The sequence below is a fragment of the Pseudorca crassidens genome, chromosome 2, assembly GCF_039906515.1.
Source record: "Pseudorca crassidens isolate mPseCra1 chromosome 2, mPseCra1.hap1, whole genome shotgun sequence".
NCBI lineage: Eukaryota > Metazoa > Chordata > Mammalia > Artiodactyla > Delphinidae > Pseudorca > Pseudorca crassidens.
Genome location: NC_090297.1, coordinates 73860270 through 73879014, shown reverse-complemented (window position 1 = coordinate 73879014; position 18745 = coordinate 73860270). Strand labels below are relative to the sequence as shown.

The 18745-nt window shown below is 34.2% G+C and overlaps 1 protein-coding gene across 1 annotated transcript in view; it reads right to left on the bottom strand.

The window, feature by feature from the left end:
• The window catches only part of SPATA1 (spermatogenesis associated 1), a gene marked incomplete at its 5' end in the record, with an annotated part of 69781 nt that extends 56101 nt beyond the window's left edge, over positions 1 to 13680 (bottom strand). The window contains 7 exon segments of the mRNA XM_067709876.1: positions 1850 to 1971; positions 2660 to 2775; positions 7731 to 7794; positions 8545 to 8656; positions 10613 to 10844; positions 10936 to 10989; positions 13537 to 13680. Coding sequence (XP_067565977.1) covers positions 1850 to 1971; positions 2660 to 2775; positions 7731 to 7794; positions 8545 to 8656; positions 10613 to 10844; positions 10936 to 10989; positions 13537 to 13680 — 844 coding nt within the window.
• Positions 13681 to 18745: the final 5065 nt, after the last annotated feature.

Sequence of the window (18745 nt, the reverse complement as noted above, 5' to 3'; positions counted from 1 at the left end):
CTCCTTATTTATCACACTCCAGCTGTACTGGTCTTAGTTCAGGTCCTTAATTCTGCAAGCTTATTTCTATCTCTGTACCTTGATTTTTAGTGTTCCTCCTGTTTGGACTCTTTTTACCCTGTCTCTTCACATGCTTACCATTTTATTAATCAAATCTTAGTTATATCTGCTCAAAGAAGCCTTCCTTGAAAGCCCTAGCTAAACCATCTCTCCTGCCCCACGATTCTTTACTGCACTCTTTTAATTGACTTTTCAGCTCTAATCAGTAGCTGACATTGTCTTACTTATTTATTGTCGGTCTCCTCCCATTAGAGGCAAGCTCCTTAATGGCAGGGCTATGTTTGTCTTGTTTACTGCTGTATCCTCAGCATTTAAAACAATGCTGAGAACTGAGGTATATAGTAGGCTCAATAAATATTTGATGGCTGATACATACCTTTTATCTTGAAACATTCCTGTTGAAATAGAAAGTGACCAATGATTCTCATTTTATAAATAGAAGGAGTGCGGCACAAAGAGGAGAAATAACTTGCCTAAGTATAAGATTATTCTAGTATTAGAATCACTGTCCTGTGATTTCTAATCCATTGCTCAATACTGTCTGATAAAATTGCTCTTTTAACAGCACAACAAGGCCAAATCACTGCCACCACTTCTGGGACACACTTTAATATTATGAGGTAGAACATTAAGAAATACCTCCTGACATTGTCTATAACCTCTAGTCAGATCTAGTACTGAAGCAATAATTTTGCTGTAAATTGAGAATCCTAAAGGCAGTTAATTCCATATATACCTTTTACCCTTTTTATCCTCAAATACAATGCAAAATGCAGGCCTCTCAAATTATTTAACATCTCTCAAACCATTATCCTATACTTTCTCCACCCTGGCTCATTTTTCCATTTCTACCAGTTCTAACAACATTGTTTCTAATTCTATTGCAAGGAAACTGTCTATTTTTCCTACCTCATTTCTCTCATTTATTCACTCATCCAGTCAGTTTAGCAAAGCAGACACACACACATACCAACAAAATTGAGCACCTAGGGGACACTAAGGGACTCAAAGAAGGCTTCGAGAGTGGTATCTTAGCTGAGATTGAATGACTGGTAGGAAATAACCAGGAACTGGGAAGAATTGGGTAGAAGGAGAAGATAGGAAAAGAAGATTTAGGTGGCAGAGGGGAAAGAATGCCTGAAGGCCTACAGCCAAGAGGAGGCACACTTCAGATTCTAGTACATCTACCACTTTTCCTGCAAGCCTTTCTTGACCTCTTCCATCTAATTTAGGTGTTCTTCCTCTGTACTCCTATGCATAGAATTTGTAATTTCTTTATCATAGCAGTCATTAGTATGTATCACTACTACTTAACTTGATCATCATTTCCCTACTGCACCATAAGCATTTTGAAGGCAGGGACAAGATTATGTTGGCCTATTAGTATCACCTCAGCCCCTGGAACAGTGACTAAGTTCAGTAGGCCCTTAATAAATACTTATTTAATAAATGAATGTTGAAATGAATAAACAAATGTCCATTTTAAAAAATAATTGAATTTTAATAAAAGGCATGTTGCATTTATTATATAGAGTTGAACAATGATTTCATCTTTCCTATAGTGAATTTATATTAGTGTACCACTTAAACTACAAATATTTACTGTAAATATTTTATATTTATATATACATATAAATATAAGTATATATTTATATTAGTGTACCACTTAAACTACAAATATTTACTATAAAATAGTAAATATTATCATTTTATCATTTATTCCAAAGGCATAAATTCTGTAAAACTTGAGTTTCCTTTATAGTGATAAAAGATATGTAATAAACTTTACCATGATATTGCTTTAATTTGCCTTGTTCCAATAGCCTTTCAACTTTTTTTATTAGTTCTTCTTTAATTCTTTCCAGATATCTTCTTTCTTCCTTTACTTGTTTCATTTTTTTCGATAATATTCTCTCCTAGAAGATTATAACCCATACTCATCAATGTCCAAAAGCTAAAAGACAGCTCATATCCTAAAATATAGAGTATAAAACTAAAAAATGCTTACAACAGCAAGTATGAATTTTACCCCAAACTCTGGTTTTCTGGCTGCAGTACAGCATGAGCCACGATGGAAAACACTGAGGAGTCATTTCAGTATCTATAGGGGATTTATATATATATAAACAATACAGTATGTCTCTTCTGCATTTATATACATGTATGGAAACTAGGCAAAACTCATGTAGTTATACCTCTTGTTTTAATTCTTTAAGTAAATTTATCCTGGGACCAAAGTTATTGTACTTAAATCTTACATGGAAAAATGTATATTTTAAAGTACATATTTAAAAAGCAGAAATAATATTAGTGACACACATATGCGGTAATCAACATAAGTCACAGACTTTAAAATACTTTAACTTCTTGTAGTAAAACATATATAATTGACCATTTTAACCATATTTAAATGTACAGTTCAATGGCACTGCATGCATTCATAATGTTCCACAACAACCACCACCCCTTTATCGCCAAAACTTTATCTTCCCAAACTGAAACTGTGTATGCATTAAACAATTAACTCCTCATTAACATTATTTAACTTTACCTCACAGAATCATCTGTACTTACATCTGTACTTACGGTATCATCATACTTACTCTCAATCTGTAATAATGATATATCAGTTATTCCTGGAGAAAGAGCAGGTTGACAAGGAACTGAAGGAAAATCAATAAGGTCTGGTAGGCTAATGCACTCTCTTTTAGCTAGCTGTAAGCAAACATGATAATCAGTAAGATCTGGTAGGGTTACACATTGTTTTTCACCTATTTGTAAACATCTGGTAATGCACAACAGTAATGCATTTTTTTACTTGTATGGTGATGAACTCCCAAATCTGTCTTTATAACTATAGACCCCCTCTTGTGCTCTAGCTTCTCCATTCCACTGGACATTACTTGGACATTATACCACAGGAGCTTCAAACTTAAAATTCAAAAAGAAGAAAAAAAAGAATCCATATTCCTTTCTAAACATGATTTCCTTCCAAGATTTCTGATTTCAGTTACTTGTTATGGCAACTTTTAAATGTTTCTAAGATGGCTATTGAATTTTTTTCATTTTGAGCCAATTTTGATCATGTATATTTGCTTAGAAAATTCGAGATCCTAGCACATTTTCAAATTTTAGCATACATTTTATTCTCATAAATTTTATCACCTCTGTATTTGTGTTATATTGCCTTCATCTCACCTAATTTTTGTGTTTCTACTCTTTTTTTGATAAACTACCTCAAGCCTTACCAATGTTAATGTTTCTGCCACTACTACTTTATAGACCTTGAGTTGTTTTCAATTCTGCCAGGCTTTTAACTTTTGTAACTTATTAGCTTCTACTTTTATCTTCATTAATCCCTTACCCCTACTTTGTTTGTTTTATTATTCTTTTTCTATTTTATTGCATTGACCTTAACTTACAAGGTCAGGTTCCCACAGGATAATGGCAGCCACTAAAATCTCTCCACGCATGCTCTCAACTACTATAAAAAGAAAGCAAATACAATCACCCATAATTTATATCTGTAGAATAACTAGGACACAGAATCCTCTAATTTACATATACTTTAATTTACATGTAAGTGGGGAAATAAACACCCTAGACCAGCAGAGTGTGCTTAGGAGCTCACACCTGAGCAGAGTCTGATGGGAACTATGCATTAAAGAGCACAATACACAGATAACACAGTAAACATCAACCACAATTTAGTCTTAAAGGAGAAGGTCCTGCATGTGGTGGAAGAATACTGAGTAAGGGTACCAAATGGTAAATCAAAGCTCTTTCTATGAGGATCTAAAAGAAAGGGGCTTTTAAAATGTAGGTGGCCAGAGGTGGTAGTTATGGGAAAACACAGCTACTGGGTGAGAGGAAAATTCTTTGGAAGCAAGAGATGTTCGTCAGGGCTAGGTGGTAGAGAAAAGAAGGTGGTCAAGTTAAGAGTTCTGCTGAATTAAATTAGCAGGAAAGAATACAAAGAAAAAAGACCACTTCCCTTAAGGCCCCATTTATTTAAAAATACATAAATAAATAACTGTATTTCACTAAAACAACAGGAGAGAGCTTTCCTAATCTATTGATACAAGCTAAAATAAACCACCAGAACATCTGTTTCTCTATAAGAATACTTGTTACTGATTCAGAAAAATCCAACACAAATAAACATGGACAAAATCTACAACATAATATAGCATCCATACAAAGTTACTTTTTGAAAACCCTCAAAACTGAGAACTAAAACAAAACAAAACCAGCAGCCAGGAAGCAGAGAAAAAATTAACAATATTCCCAACATAGATTAAATTAAATTAAATCAAATCATTTTAGGTATTAATGAACACCACAAATCACATATTTAGAAACTCAGAATAAAAATGGAAAAATAACAGGAAGATGTAAAATGGAAATTGACCAAACTGAGGAAAGAAATTAAAGAAAAAACAAAACTGTCTCAGAAATGAATAACAGGTATCCCAAAAGGAACAGATATGACCAAAAATACAGTAAGCATAATAGAGAATAGAAATAAAAGGAATAAAGAAAATTAAACATAAAGAAAATAGTAAACTAGATCATAGAGAAAGTAGTAGAGATAAAAGGTAAAGAAGAACTAGGATAAGACCAACTGAGGTCTCAAAAAAAAAAAACAAAAAAACCCAAAAAACCATGGAATGGATCTGCTATTTATATTGTTTTCTAGAGTTATAATTTCTTGAAATAAAAGAAGTCCTGATTTTCATACTGAAAGGGCCCACTGGGTACCCATAAAAACCAGACCTAGAACTCTCAACTGAAATATAGCCTGATAAAACTACTACACATTAAAGGGATCCTCTGGCCTTCCAGACAAAAATAACCAAGCCAATTTACAAAGAAAAGAAAATCAGTTTGGCATCATACTTCTTAACAGTAACATATAAAACATCAGTAGAGCAACATTTTAATAAACTCAAGGAAAAATTGTGTAAGCCAAGGATGTTACAGCCAATCAAGCTATCCTTCAAGTACCAAGGCTCTAAAGCAGGGATAAGCAAACTTCTTCTGTAAAAGGCCTCAGAGTAAATAATTTAGGTTTTGTGGGCCACATATGGTATTTGTCATAATTCTTATTTTTTCCAACTTTTTAAAAATGTAAAAAACATTTTTAGGTCCCATGCTTCACAAAACAAGCTGTGGGCCTTGTCTGCCTATTCCTGCTCTAGACAAAATTTTAAATATGTAAGAAGTAAGGGAATATCGTACCTGGGAGCTTTTTTTTTTAATAAGTAGAGCTTTACCCAATGAAGAAATGATTGAAAAATCTTGTGTAAAAGAACTGGCAGTAAGTGTTGAACATATTTAATTATAGATCTAAGACTAAAACAAAGGTGAGGAGGATAAGACAAGAAGCACAGCCCATAAATGTTCTGTTCTTTTACAAAGTAGAAATAACACAATTTAAAGTAAATGAGAGGAGAAAGGAGGGGGAAAGATGACTTTTTAATTGCCTTGAATTTAAAGATAGGAGTCAGAGGATAATTTTAGAGGTAACAAATCAAAATCAGAAGCATAAATTTTAAAAAAAGGAAAAAGGAGGGTTAGGAATACTAGCACAAATTTGTATCAGTATAAAGGTAAACACTAGAATGAGATTCAGATTTCCTAAATACCAGGAGTGGGGGGGAGTGCAAATACCCCACACTATGTACCACATAGTAACACATAGTAACTATAACATAAAGTAAAATGAGAAATCTGAGGTCAAATATATCAGTCCTATCAAAAACATAAATGGACATAACTCATCTACTAAATGAAAATGACTTTCAGACTGGCTTACAAAGGGAAACCCAACTCTAGCATGTCTGTTAAAGACATACCTAAAACAAAGCAATTCAGAAAAGTTGGGGGAAAAAGTAGGGGAGGAATATAGGGGTATACCAAATAAATGTAAACAAAAAAGAAAGGAGAGGTTAGTATCTTGATATGCAGTAAGGGAGAATTCAGGTCAAAAAAGCATTTAATGAGTCAAAGAAGGGCACTTCATAATGCAAAAGTGATGATATTACTATTTGCATGAGAACAACTTTGTGCCAAATAATACATAGAAATCTAAATAAATCAAAAACCACAGGAGATAAAAGGATAAAGGATAAGGATAAAATAAGGATAAAATAAAATAAGGATGTAAAATACTAATAACAGAAGATTCTAATATATCTATTCTCAGTCCAAGACATAGAAAGAAAAATGTAGGAAAAAAAAAGGATATGGAACACTTAAACAACATATTAAACAATGTAGATTATAGACAAAACACAGAGTAGGGGAAGATATTTGCAATGCACATAAGCATCAAAGGACTACCCTCCAAAGTATATTAAAAATTCCTACTAATCAGAAATATATGGCAGACAACACAATAGAAATACTTGAAAAGGTAGTTCTCCAAAAAAGTTATCAAAATGGAGTCTATAAAATATAAAAATATGATCAACTGTATGGGTAATCTGGGAAATGAAAATTCAAACCACAGTGAAATAGCATTAAGCACCCACCAGCTGGAAAAATTTTAAAGTGTGAAGACAGCATATTTTATTAATATCTAGCAACAATAAAACAATTATTTGCTGAATATGGCATGCCTCTGCTCCAAAACTCAAAGGCTCTGAGCTGTGATTCTCCTCTCAGGACTTGTCTCAGACTCCATTTAGCATTCCAACCAACATATCATATATAACCAACAACCAACAACCAACATATGTATTCTAACATATCAAGCATCACTGGACCAGATGGATATTAGCACACAACTGGCAGCACTGCTTGCTGTGCCTCTTGGATCACCTTGTGAGCCTTCTCTTGCTCTGGGCCCACTCAAAGTTGGCAGTCTTTTAGATTACTTGATTAAAAAAAAAAAAGAAAAAGATTGGAGCCATGCATCCGAATGCAGTAAATCTCCAAATTCCAAACAGGTCCATCAAGTGACTCATTCTTCATGGTAGCTGGGGCAAGATACAAAAACTTGGTTTTTACTTTAAAGGGCATACATCAACATGTCCCAGATCATGAAACTCCCAGAAATTTCACTGAATTTGCAGGCTCCTGAATTTTGAGGTTTATCTCCCCTTCTCTAACATTTAAGGTTAGAAAATTTAAGACATTTTAATCTGCAGTTCCATTTCAATTTCAGTATAAATATTATGGTGCAATACCACATCTAAAAAAATGCAGCACTATTTACAACAGCCAGGTCATGGAAGCAACCTAAATGCCCATCAACAGAGGAATGGATAAAGAAGATGTGGTACATGTATACAATGGAATATTACTCAGCCATAAAAAGGAACGAAAATTGGGTCATTTGTAGAGATGTGGATGGAGCTAGAGACTGTCATACAGAGTGAAGTAAGTCAGAAAGAGAAAAACAAATATCGTATATTAATGCATATATGTGGAATCTAGAAAAATGGTACAGATGAACTGGTTTGTAAGGCAGAAATAGAGACACAGATGTAGAGAACAAATGTATGGACACAAAGGGGGGAAAGCGGCGGGGGGGGTGGTGGTGGTGGGATGAATTGGGAGATTGGGATTGACATATATACACTAATATGTATAAAATAGCTAACTAATAAGAACCTGCTGTATAAAAAGATAAATAAAATTTTTTTAAAATTTAAAAATCATACCTGATTGTCCTCTCTTCTAATGATATTAGTTCTATCATCTTCATTTTTCCAAAGAAACTGACTTAAAGGGGAATGACAGATTTGTAAGTCATATTAAAAAATGATTCCATGAATATTAACTTTTCATGTTTTTTATTTAATATTCCATAAACACAAACATAACATTAAAAATTTTTAAAGTCTGCTTGAAACCATTATATTATCTTTCAAACTCATTAGTTATCAACATAAACTACATTTAGCATGACTTATAAAATAATATTTCATTATATTATAGCTAAATTCAAATCATAGTCCAATGTCTATAGCAAGGTAAAATAACTGGAAATTTCGTAAACATACTTTGCTTATAGTTCTTTTGTGAATAATTGTTTATAAAATTCCTTATCTTAATTTCAGAAGACTATATGCAAAACTGTTGTCTAAGTACTATAATTTTGAATGAAATGATACCAATGTGAAACTCAAACATGATTAGTTTACTCAAAACCAGGAATATAAAAGAGGCAGAAAAATTAATTCTAAGAAAGGCAAATGAAGACAGAAATTTTTCTGTCATTAGGTTGCCCCTGATGACAAAAGGATTACAACAGAATAAATTTAAGCAATCAATTATCCCTCATTATGTTGGAAGGGAATATTAGTATCTAACAGTAAACATCAGAATCAAGGTAATTTTAATTAAAAATGTCACTAACTTCACTCATATCTTTGTTCTAATTAGAAGTCTTTTATAACAGTACCCTGGATATCTCACTCTTTTTCTTATAGTCTAGATTATGACATGTAGAATCAACATCCATATTAATTACCTTTTCTGCCGCTAAAATAATCATTATCTGAATCTTCCTGTGATCCTGGCAATTCAGAATTTCCAATTTGATTATTTCCAGTCTGATGTTCATTTGGAGTGGCTTTTCCCCCAGCTGATGATGATGCCCATCCATAGCAAAGAAAGTTCATAATATTAAGAAAATACTAAAATACAATTTTGGTTTTTTATGTACATACTATATACTCTTGTCCCATGTTTCAGAATCTCTATGAACTTTACTCTCCCAAACTGAATTTCATGAAACTTTAGTTTATGCAAAAGGAGAATTCTTTGGTAAATTCAGTTTGGGAAAAATTGGATTAAGCAACCCTAACAGAACACAAATCCCCCCACACACACACCCCTATGGCAGGATTTCTCTGTTTTTATGTACAATATGAATCTGCAAGAGGGGGTAAGTTGGGTTTTATTCAAACTTTGTTGTCTTCATAAAGCTTTTGCCAAAAGCATCTTTTAAAAGAGTATTCTGAGGATCCTTCTCTGGAAAGTGCTGGGTATAAATACAGAGCATATAATGCCATTTGTTATTTCACATACATTTTCATTTATAAAATCTCCCTTCATTTTAACAGAATTTCTCCATATAAGAAAACCACACAATGTCTTTAAAACATTAGCACTAATGTTCCACATGATCTACATGAACAAGAGATCCGTGAACCTGGTAGTGTTAATACAGGTTTTTTTCCCTTGGGGAAATCAATTTTTTTTAATTTAGAAAAAATTGGAGTCATATTAGTGTTTGAAAAGTCATTTTACAAGAGTTGCCACAGTATTTTGCAACCTGAAGCCCATATTGGTTTAGTTTTAGTCAGGTTGCTACCACTTATTTCCTATCTGGCACTGGACTTAGTCATTTAAAGACAACAAATAGGGATTTTCTAAAAAGATATATTCAAGGCAAAGGAACAAAAAATAGATATGTCAGCTGTTTAAAACTGATAGTAAAATACCACTCCCCCCACCTGCCCCCCAAAACAAACAACAATGGAAAACTCAGTAGATTCTGAGTGACATTTTGATAGGAATATATGACATGTATCTCTTATTCCTAATAACTGTTTAGAGAATGATGCAATGCACCATTCAATACCTATGCAACTTAATAAGAAAGCAGGTCTATTTACTTTTGAAAAAATATAGTGTTTTGAGAGCTAGAGTAGATGTACATATAAAATGTTATAGATTCACAGAAAAAGGAGTGTATTATTTTGGGGGAGAATTCATTTAATTCATAAATGTTTAGTATATTTGCTTTTCCATCACAATTTATTTGCTGTATGCAGTAAGTAAAAAAATTCAACTGACTTTTTTTCAATCGATTCTTAGAGTGTAGTTCCAGCTTTATTTATATGTTTATAAGTTTAATTTTGATTTCTTTAATTACCTACCACTTTTTAAGAACTGAATTATCAGTAAATTGGTGGGTGTAACCATATAAAAAATTTTAAAGTCTTTGAAATACAAATGTCTCCCAACATTAAAGTTGTTTTGCTTTGGTTTTATACTGTTTTCCTGGCTAAGATATTTCTGAACTATAATAATAATATCAAGATTTTATGAAACAATAACTTCTTTTCTCCTTTAGCCTTAACTTTATCTGAAACTATTATAAAAGGTGGTAGACTTTACGTAAGTGCTGTAAGTATTTTGACTTTATTTGATTTTTAAATTTTATTTATTTTTTTTTTGCAGGCTCTAGAGCACAGGGTCAGTAGTTGTGGCACATGGGCTTAGTTGCTCCGCGGCATGTGGGATCTTCCCAGAACAGGGCTTGAACCCATGTCCCCTGCATTGGCAAGCAGATTCTTAACCACTGCGCCACCAGGGAAGCCCTGATTTTATTTTTATTTTCGAACAGTACTTAAATTGTCTTTTTTTCTTCCCAACTGGTGAAACTAGTTTTTAAAATCCCCATATTGAATTGTAGCTTTCCTTTTATACTGCCAATATTCGTAAGGCTAGATGTGCCCAGAATTTGCCCAGACCTGACTGTTAAAATGTACTATAACAACCTCTTTGTCGTTCCCATTCCAGTTGAAATCACCTTCTTCCTGATTCTTGTTAAGAAGCTTTTTCAAAGTGTTTTCTAAACAACTGGGATCTGTTCCAGGTTCTTCCTTTGACAAAGTTACACTAAGTGGTCTGTGTATTATTCCGTCAGCCTCAGCAACACCATTATTAGTCTGCTGCACATCTAAAGAAACTGCTGATGATGCTGAATAAATATTTCCTAAATGATCCATTATAGGAAGCAAATATAATTCTGATTGAAGAGCCTAAAACATAGAGGAAATTTTAAAAAATTAGTTTACACTTTAAAAAATAAGTTAAAAAATTAGTATAAGTTTAAAGTGTCACATTACATACATATGGAGGAGCAAATGATTTGAGTTTCAGTTCTGATTCTTGCTTTGCCTTCACCTGGAAATAAATGAGGAAATAATTAAAGCTTCTGTAACGTTTTTCAATTACTTTTACCCTCACTTTTTTGCAGACGGCATATTTCTGTGACATAAAAATCAAATCAAAAAGCTAGTAACTAAGGCTATATTCTAGAAAACGTAGAATATAATCTTATTTCTATTCACTGTACTAAACATGATAGAAATTCTATGTCATTTAATAATAATAATTATGGCTATCACTTGCATGGACTTACTATGTGCCAGGCATTATTCTAAATGCTTTACATATAAAGCTCAGTTAATCCTCACAATTCCATGTGATAGGCACACATATTGTCTGTAGTTCACAGACAAGAATGAGGCAAAGAGAGGTTAAGCATCTTGCCCAAGATTTTATAAATAGGAAGTTTTCAAGTTGGGATTTAAAACCAGGTAATCTGGTTCTAGAATCCAACTTTGTAAACTTTATTTCCTAAATATTCATCCCATAGAGTTAATTTGTTATTCGTTCATTCTTTCAACAAATATTGAGGTATACTATGTGTTAGGTAGTGTTCTACGTGGTGGGGATACAACTGTGAACAATGCAAAGTCCCTGCTCTCATGTAGCTTATATTCTACTTGGGAGAGCAGATGTTAAATAAATGTGATTTAAGATAGTGATATGTGATTTATGAAAATAAAACAGAGTGAGGTAATAGAGAGGAATTCAGAGAAAGAATATCTGAAAACTAGGTGGTCAGAGAAGGCCATTTTTGAAAGATAATAATTGAGCTGAGAACTGAATTATGAAAACAAGAAGCAAGCTATTTGAAAATCGGGGGAAGTGATTTCCAGGCAAGTACAAAGATGATAAAATAGAAATGAGTTTGCTGTATGTGAGGACCAAAGGAAGATTTTTGTGGCTTAAGTGTAGAACCAAGGAGAAAATAGTAGTAGATCAAATCTGAGAGGCAGCCTGTTCCTGAGACTCTCCTTATCTCTTGCCTAACCACTGCAAAAGTCTCCTGGTTACAATTCCTGTCTCTAGTTTCTTAAGGCTCTCATCATGTCATCTTTTGCTCAAAACCTCCAAAGCTTCAGGAAAAAAAAAAAAATCCAAATTCATTAATCTGGCATTCAAGACCTTCAATAAACAACTTTTACAACTTGTTGTCTACTATTCCCTTTCACACAGTCAATGCTCTAGTAAAAACCAAACCACTCATTTTTCCCTAGAGTTGCCTCCTTTGCCACTTCTGTGCTCATTCTATTTTCTCTGCTCAGAAAGCTTCTCCCACACAACATCTTTGCAAGATCAAATATTCTTCTGTCAAAATCTAAACTGATGATCACTTTTTCCTTAAAGTTCTCCATCTCCCCTCTTGTCCTGCTGGAAGCAGTCTCCTTTTCTTCTAAATATACAGAGTATGCTATTTTAATTATTTATGTATTTTATCTTCACCACTACACTGAATATTCTTTAAGAGCAGGATCCATAGTCAATTCTTTTTTCTCATTTTGTATACAGAAAAACATCAATAAATATTTGTTGAAAATATTATAATAAAATATTGATATTAGAAGCATTTTAGAAGTTGGCTTAAATTGCCATTAGGTTCCTTCCAATCTAGAATTCTGTGATTGGTATTTTGCAATTTTACTTATCATGAAAAAGAACAAAAAGTTATGAGGGTTGTTCCTTTCCTTCCCTGATTAAGGAAAACTAACTTAATGATCAGTAAATTAATATTCTGCTATACTAAACAGAACTCTAATGACAAAAACTTTAAATCTACCTACTGAGCCCAAGAATTCCACATAGCAAATTTCTTTATAGTTTTACTTTGGGGGGAATTTTTTTTTTCCCATTATCATTCATTATTTAATTTTTTCAATAAACATTTAAATGCCTCTAAGTGCTAAACACCTTGTTAGGCACTGGTTGTAAATACAGTAGTGAATAACATAAAGTCCCTGCTCACAGGGAGCTACAGTCTAATGGCAGTTATGTTAAACAAATAATCGCATAAGCAAATACATAATAATGATACATTAACTAGCATAGAATAGGAATATACTGCATTTTAAAGGGTTTAAATATGAAAAATATTGATTAAAGAAATAAACCTTATATAAATACGAGAAACCAGAAGTGAGCATATATGTGTATATATACACGTGTGTGTGTGTGTGTGTGTGTGTGTGTGTGTGTGTATTCTGTTTCTATTTTTAAATAGTTCAGTGAAAAAGTAATTGTAGATATACTGGTTTAATCGCTATTCACAGCTCTTCAACAGGTTTCTAATTTCAGATAATTTCTCTCTTAATTCTCTTTGGGTATAGCCATAGTAATACACAGGTTATACTCTGTTTTCTAGGTGGCAGTACTATGGCTAAGTGACATCTGTTCCTATAGTACTTTTTAACTGTTATATAGCACTACCTATTGATAGTATTCATTAAGTCAGGGACTGGATCCATCATATGAATAAGATACTTTTCACTTAGAAGTTTTGAATTTCCAGAAAGCATTTTTCTCTGCAGAAAAAAAAAAAGATTGCTTTTTCAGGCACATTGTAACATGACTACAAAATACTTGCCTTATAAATCCAGCTAAAATTAATTTGTTAACAACTTCTATTGAAATGGTATTTAACTGATAGTTCCAAGATCCTTCAGGGACATAAAAAACATGAAGTTCCACCAAGTGAATAAATTGAGAATAAAATCAGTTAAAATATTTTTAAAGTTAAAAAAATCAACTGATGTCCTCTAGAATTTTAAGTTTAAAAAACATAATTGAAATAAACATGGAATACATGCATCCTCTGAACAAACACAAAAAAACAAAATGAAGAGCCAAAAATTTGTTAGGTTGGCTACTTGGCACTTGGAGCACATTTTCCCTTGGAAACAATGTCATAGCTGTGGTCCTAGAGTTCCTTAACATACCAACATACAATGCTTGTTTTGTGGCTTGCAGTAAGGATACCAGATTGCCAAGATCAGTTTTCTTATTACCAACCTTTCCACCTTCCCTGACCTCGACCTACACAGTTTCATTGGTGTTATCTTGTAGAATCCTTATCCTTTACATATTGTCTCCCTAACACAGCTGTGATGAGTGCTAGTTCTCAGCACCTGCTAAAGTGTGAATACTAGGGCTTGGGGAATATTTGTTTCCCAGAATTCAAGGAAGAACCTATTCCTGACCAGTGATGGGGAAAGGAATGGTTATTTTAACATAGGGCATGTCTGTAAGCTTAGCTTGTCTGTGCTTATATGTACTATCTTTTTTCCTATTAGTGTTTTATTACCTCAATTAGAATTTATCTATGGGGAAGAATATTTAGATTACTACAACAGAACAATTACAGCAAATAAAGGCTTATCTTTTAGTCTAATGAAAGTTTGCTATTCATGTATATTAAAAGTCAAAGCATTGAAATGATTATACTCTATGATACTGAGAAACATTTTTTAAATTTTAAGTAAATATGACCTTATATTAACATTAGTAATTTTTATAGGAAATGACAATGGCTCTTAACATCTTTTTATTTATTTATTTATTTTTTTGCAGTACGTGGACCTCTCACTGTTGTGGCCTCTCCCGTTGTGGAGCACAGGCTTTGGACGCGCAGGCTCAGCGGCCATGGCTCACGGGCCCAGCCGCTCCGCGGCACGTGGGATCTTCCCAGACTGGGGCACGAACCTGTGTCCACTGCATCGGCAGGCGGACTCTCAACCACTGCGCCACCAGAGAAGCCTGACAATGGCTCTTGAACTGAGTATTTTGCTCAAGTTGTTTTTATAGACCAAGCAGATTACATGTACAGTTCTGATGTCAGAATATTAACCAACAGTTTAAGATGTTTGAATAGATAGATGGAATAGTGAAGTTTCCTATAAGCTGTATTTTGAATATCAGGGTATTTAAAAGATTATTCTCTAACTATACCATCCTATTAACAGCTAAAGCTATACTATATATTAATACTATAATATTAAATATTAAAGCTATACTATTAAATATTTGTAAAACCTTCAGAAATCTGAAGTAAATATGGCCTTGCCCATTATATAAATGTATTAATATTTTACAGGAGAAAAAAATATTTCTTTAACTAAAGGTTTTACTCTGCTTTCATAGATGAAGTAATTACTTCTATATATTTTATAACAATTCATGAATTATAATTCAAAGTATATAGACTTTCATTCTATAATTGAAAGAGGAAGCAATACAAAGAAAATATAGTTGACAAAACATTTCCTGACCTTTGAAACATTTTGTGAAGTAAATTAATTTATTGGGAATTTGGATTTATTCATTCATTCAACAAATATGCCTACTATGTGCCAGCACTGTTCTAGGTACTATAAATATGTAGTGAATAAAACAAAGATCCTTGCCTGCATGCAGCTGAGATTCTAATGAGGTATCAGGACAAGAAGAAGGGTGAGGGAAGTGAAGCACTCACCTCAGGTACAAAATTTAAAGGGGTACCAAAACCTCAGTAATCATGATAAATAATATTTTAAAAAATCTATTCAGGGACTTCCCTGGTGGCACAGCAGCTGGGAATCCGTCTGCTAACACTGGGGACACGGGTTCGAGTCCTGGCCCGGGAAGATCCCACATGCCATGGAGCAGATGGGCCCGCGTGCCACGACTACTAAGTCTGTGCTCTGGAGCCCGCAAGCCACAACTACCGAGCTCGTGTGCCGCGACTGCTGAAGCCCGCATGCCTGGAGCCTGTGCTCCACAGCGGGAGGGGCCAGCGCAATAAGAAGCCCGCACACCACAAAGGAGAGTAGCAGAGTAGCTCCTGCTCACCGCAACTGGGGAGGGCCCATGCACAGCAACGAAGACCCAACACAGCCAAAAATAAAATAAATAAATAAATCTATTCAATGCAAAAAATTCATGATGAATAAAATATCATAAATTTAAAGACAGAATGGTACTATTAGAGCCTGAGTAGAAAGGAAAAATATGAACTGCTATATACATGTTTTTTTAAAAAATACATTTCTTTTTTTTTTTTTTTTTGCGGTACGCGGGCCTCTCACTGTTGTGGCCTCTCCCGTTGCGGAGCACAGGCTCCGGACACGCAGGCTCAGCAGCCATGGCTCACGGGCCCAGCCGCTCCGCGGCATGTGGGATCCTCCCAGACCGGGGCACGAACCCGCGTCCCCTGCATCGGCAGGCGGACTCTCAACCACTGCGCCACCAGGGAAGCCCAAAAATACATTTCTTAATGGTTAACTTTTTCCAGAACAACATAGTTGAAAAAATATTGAAAATTTTGAAAGCCTGTATTAAAACTCACAACATCATTTTAAGGTTAAACATTCTATTTATATCAAAACCCAACTTTATCCTGGCTTTAATGGAAGTAAATCCATCAATAATATTCTTATTAAAACTATTATTTTAAAAATACATTAAATACGACAGGGAACTATAGTCAATATTATGCAATAACCTATAAGAGAAAAGAATCTGAAAAAGAATATATATATTCATATATATATATATATATATATATCTGAATCACTGTGCTGTATACATGAAACTTACATGATATTGTAACTTAACTATACTTTGATTAAAAAAATTTTTTTAAGTAAGTAAAAATAAAAATAACTATTTTACAATAAATAATAAAAATACATTAAAAGGTATACAGACGGGCACATATTTTGCCTTTTGCCTCAGGCTCCAAAATGGCTAGGCATAGCATTATTAGATCCTGTTTCTATTTAAAATGTTGATATCTTGTTTGTCACAGGTTTTTGCATTAGTTTTTCATTTTAAAAATCTTTTATTAAAATATTTATCTTCATTACTTAATTTTTTGGTGCCTGCTTAAGTTTTGCACCAAAGGCAAGTGACTCATTTTCCTCAGACTAGTTTCAGTCCTGTGAGGGACATAGACAATAAACATTAAATATAAAACACTGGTAAGTGATATAGCAAATCAGAAAGTGGGCAGTACTGGGAAAAGAGAATAAGTAGAGCAGGGCAAGGAAATTGGGAAGATAAAAGAGGGAGTAGTTTTCAGTTTTAAATAGAATAGTCCAGATACAAATCTAAGAAAATTAACAATTGCTTAATGTCAACTAATATCTAGTCCATATACAAATTTCGCCAACTGTCCAACTGTTCTCAGAATGTTTTTTCAATCTAGAATTCAATCAAGGGTAACATATTGCATTTGGTTGTTACGTCTTTTTTTTTTTTAATTGAAGTATAGTTGATTTACAATTTGTTAGTTTCAGGTATACAGCAAAATGATTCAGTTATTTTCTTTCAGATTATATTCCATTATAGGTTATTATAAGACATTGAATATAATTCTCTGTGCTTTACAGTAATCCTTGTTGCTTATTTATCTTATGTATACTAGTGTGTATCTATTAATCCCGTACTTCTAATTTGTCCTTCCCTCTCTCCTTCTTCCCTTTGTCACAACTTTTAAAAAGCTTAATTTGGAAGAGTTTTCCAGACCTGCTTTTTTTTTTTTCTCTTCATGGCACTTTTTAAAGAGACTGGACCAATTGTTTAACAGGCTGTTCTGCATTCTGAATTTACCTTATTAACTCCTAAGGTGTCATTTAACTTATTTCTCCAATCCTTCTCTCTCCTGTAAACAGTTGACTTTATAGCCCTCAACTGACACATGTTAATCAACTGGGGTAAGAACACTTCATAATACCCTGTATTACATATTACTTCACATTTGGGCATACATAATGCTCTACTCCCAAATATTTGTATATTTAATAATTATTAAAGGTATAATAGAACAGACTATAAGGGACAAGAAAATGGAACCTGTTATAGAGTTATTTCAATAATTAAAGTGTGAGGTGATAGTGGCTCAGACTAACATGCTAGCAATATAGGTGATGGGAAGTGGTCAGATTTTGTATATAATTTGAAGCTAGAGTCCAAGAAGTGAAGTTTGAGTAAGGTGTGATGTATGACTCCAAGGTGTTTGGCCTCAGATATCGAAAGGATGGATTTGCCATCAACTGAGATGGGTAAGGTCATGGTTAGTACGGGTTTGGGCTGGGGGGAGAACTGTAGTTCAGTTTCAGACATACTGAGTTTCAGCTGTCTATTGGTTATCCAAGTGGAGATTTCAAGTAGGCAGCTGAAAATATCAATCTGGAGTTTGGGAAAGAGGGCTGGGATGGGGATATAAATTTGAGAATACTTAGCATAAAGTTGGTATTTAAAGCTACTAGACTGGAGATTAGAGAGGATAACACTCGGGGAATGGAAGAGTAGTTCTCTATTCTAGTGAAAGAAACTAGAACTAAAGGTACGAAGACGTGGAGATCACCTTCCTCCCCACAGATACACCAGAAATACATCTACACGTGGAACAACTCCGACAGAACACCTACTGAACGCTGGCAGAAGACCTCAGACCCCCCAAAAGGCAAGAAACTCCCCACGTAACTGGGTAGGGCAAAAGAAAAAAGAATAAACAGAGACGGAAGGATAGGGACGGGTCCTGCACCAGTGGGAGGGAGCTGTGAAGGAGGAAACGTTACCACACACTAGGAAGCCCCTTCGCGGGCGGAGACTGAGGGTGGCGGAGCGGGGGAGCCTCGGAGCCGCGGAGGAGAGCACAGCAACAGGGGTGCGGAGGGCAAAGCGGAGAGATTCCAGCACAGAGGATCAGGGCCGACCGGCACTCACCAGCCGAGAGGCTTGTCTGCTCACCCGCCGGGGCGGAGCTGAGGCTCAGGCTTCAGTCGGAGCACTGGGG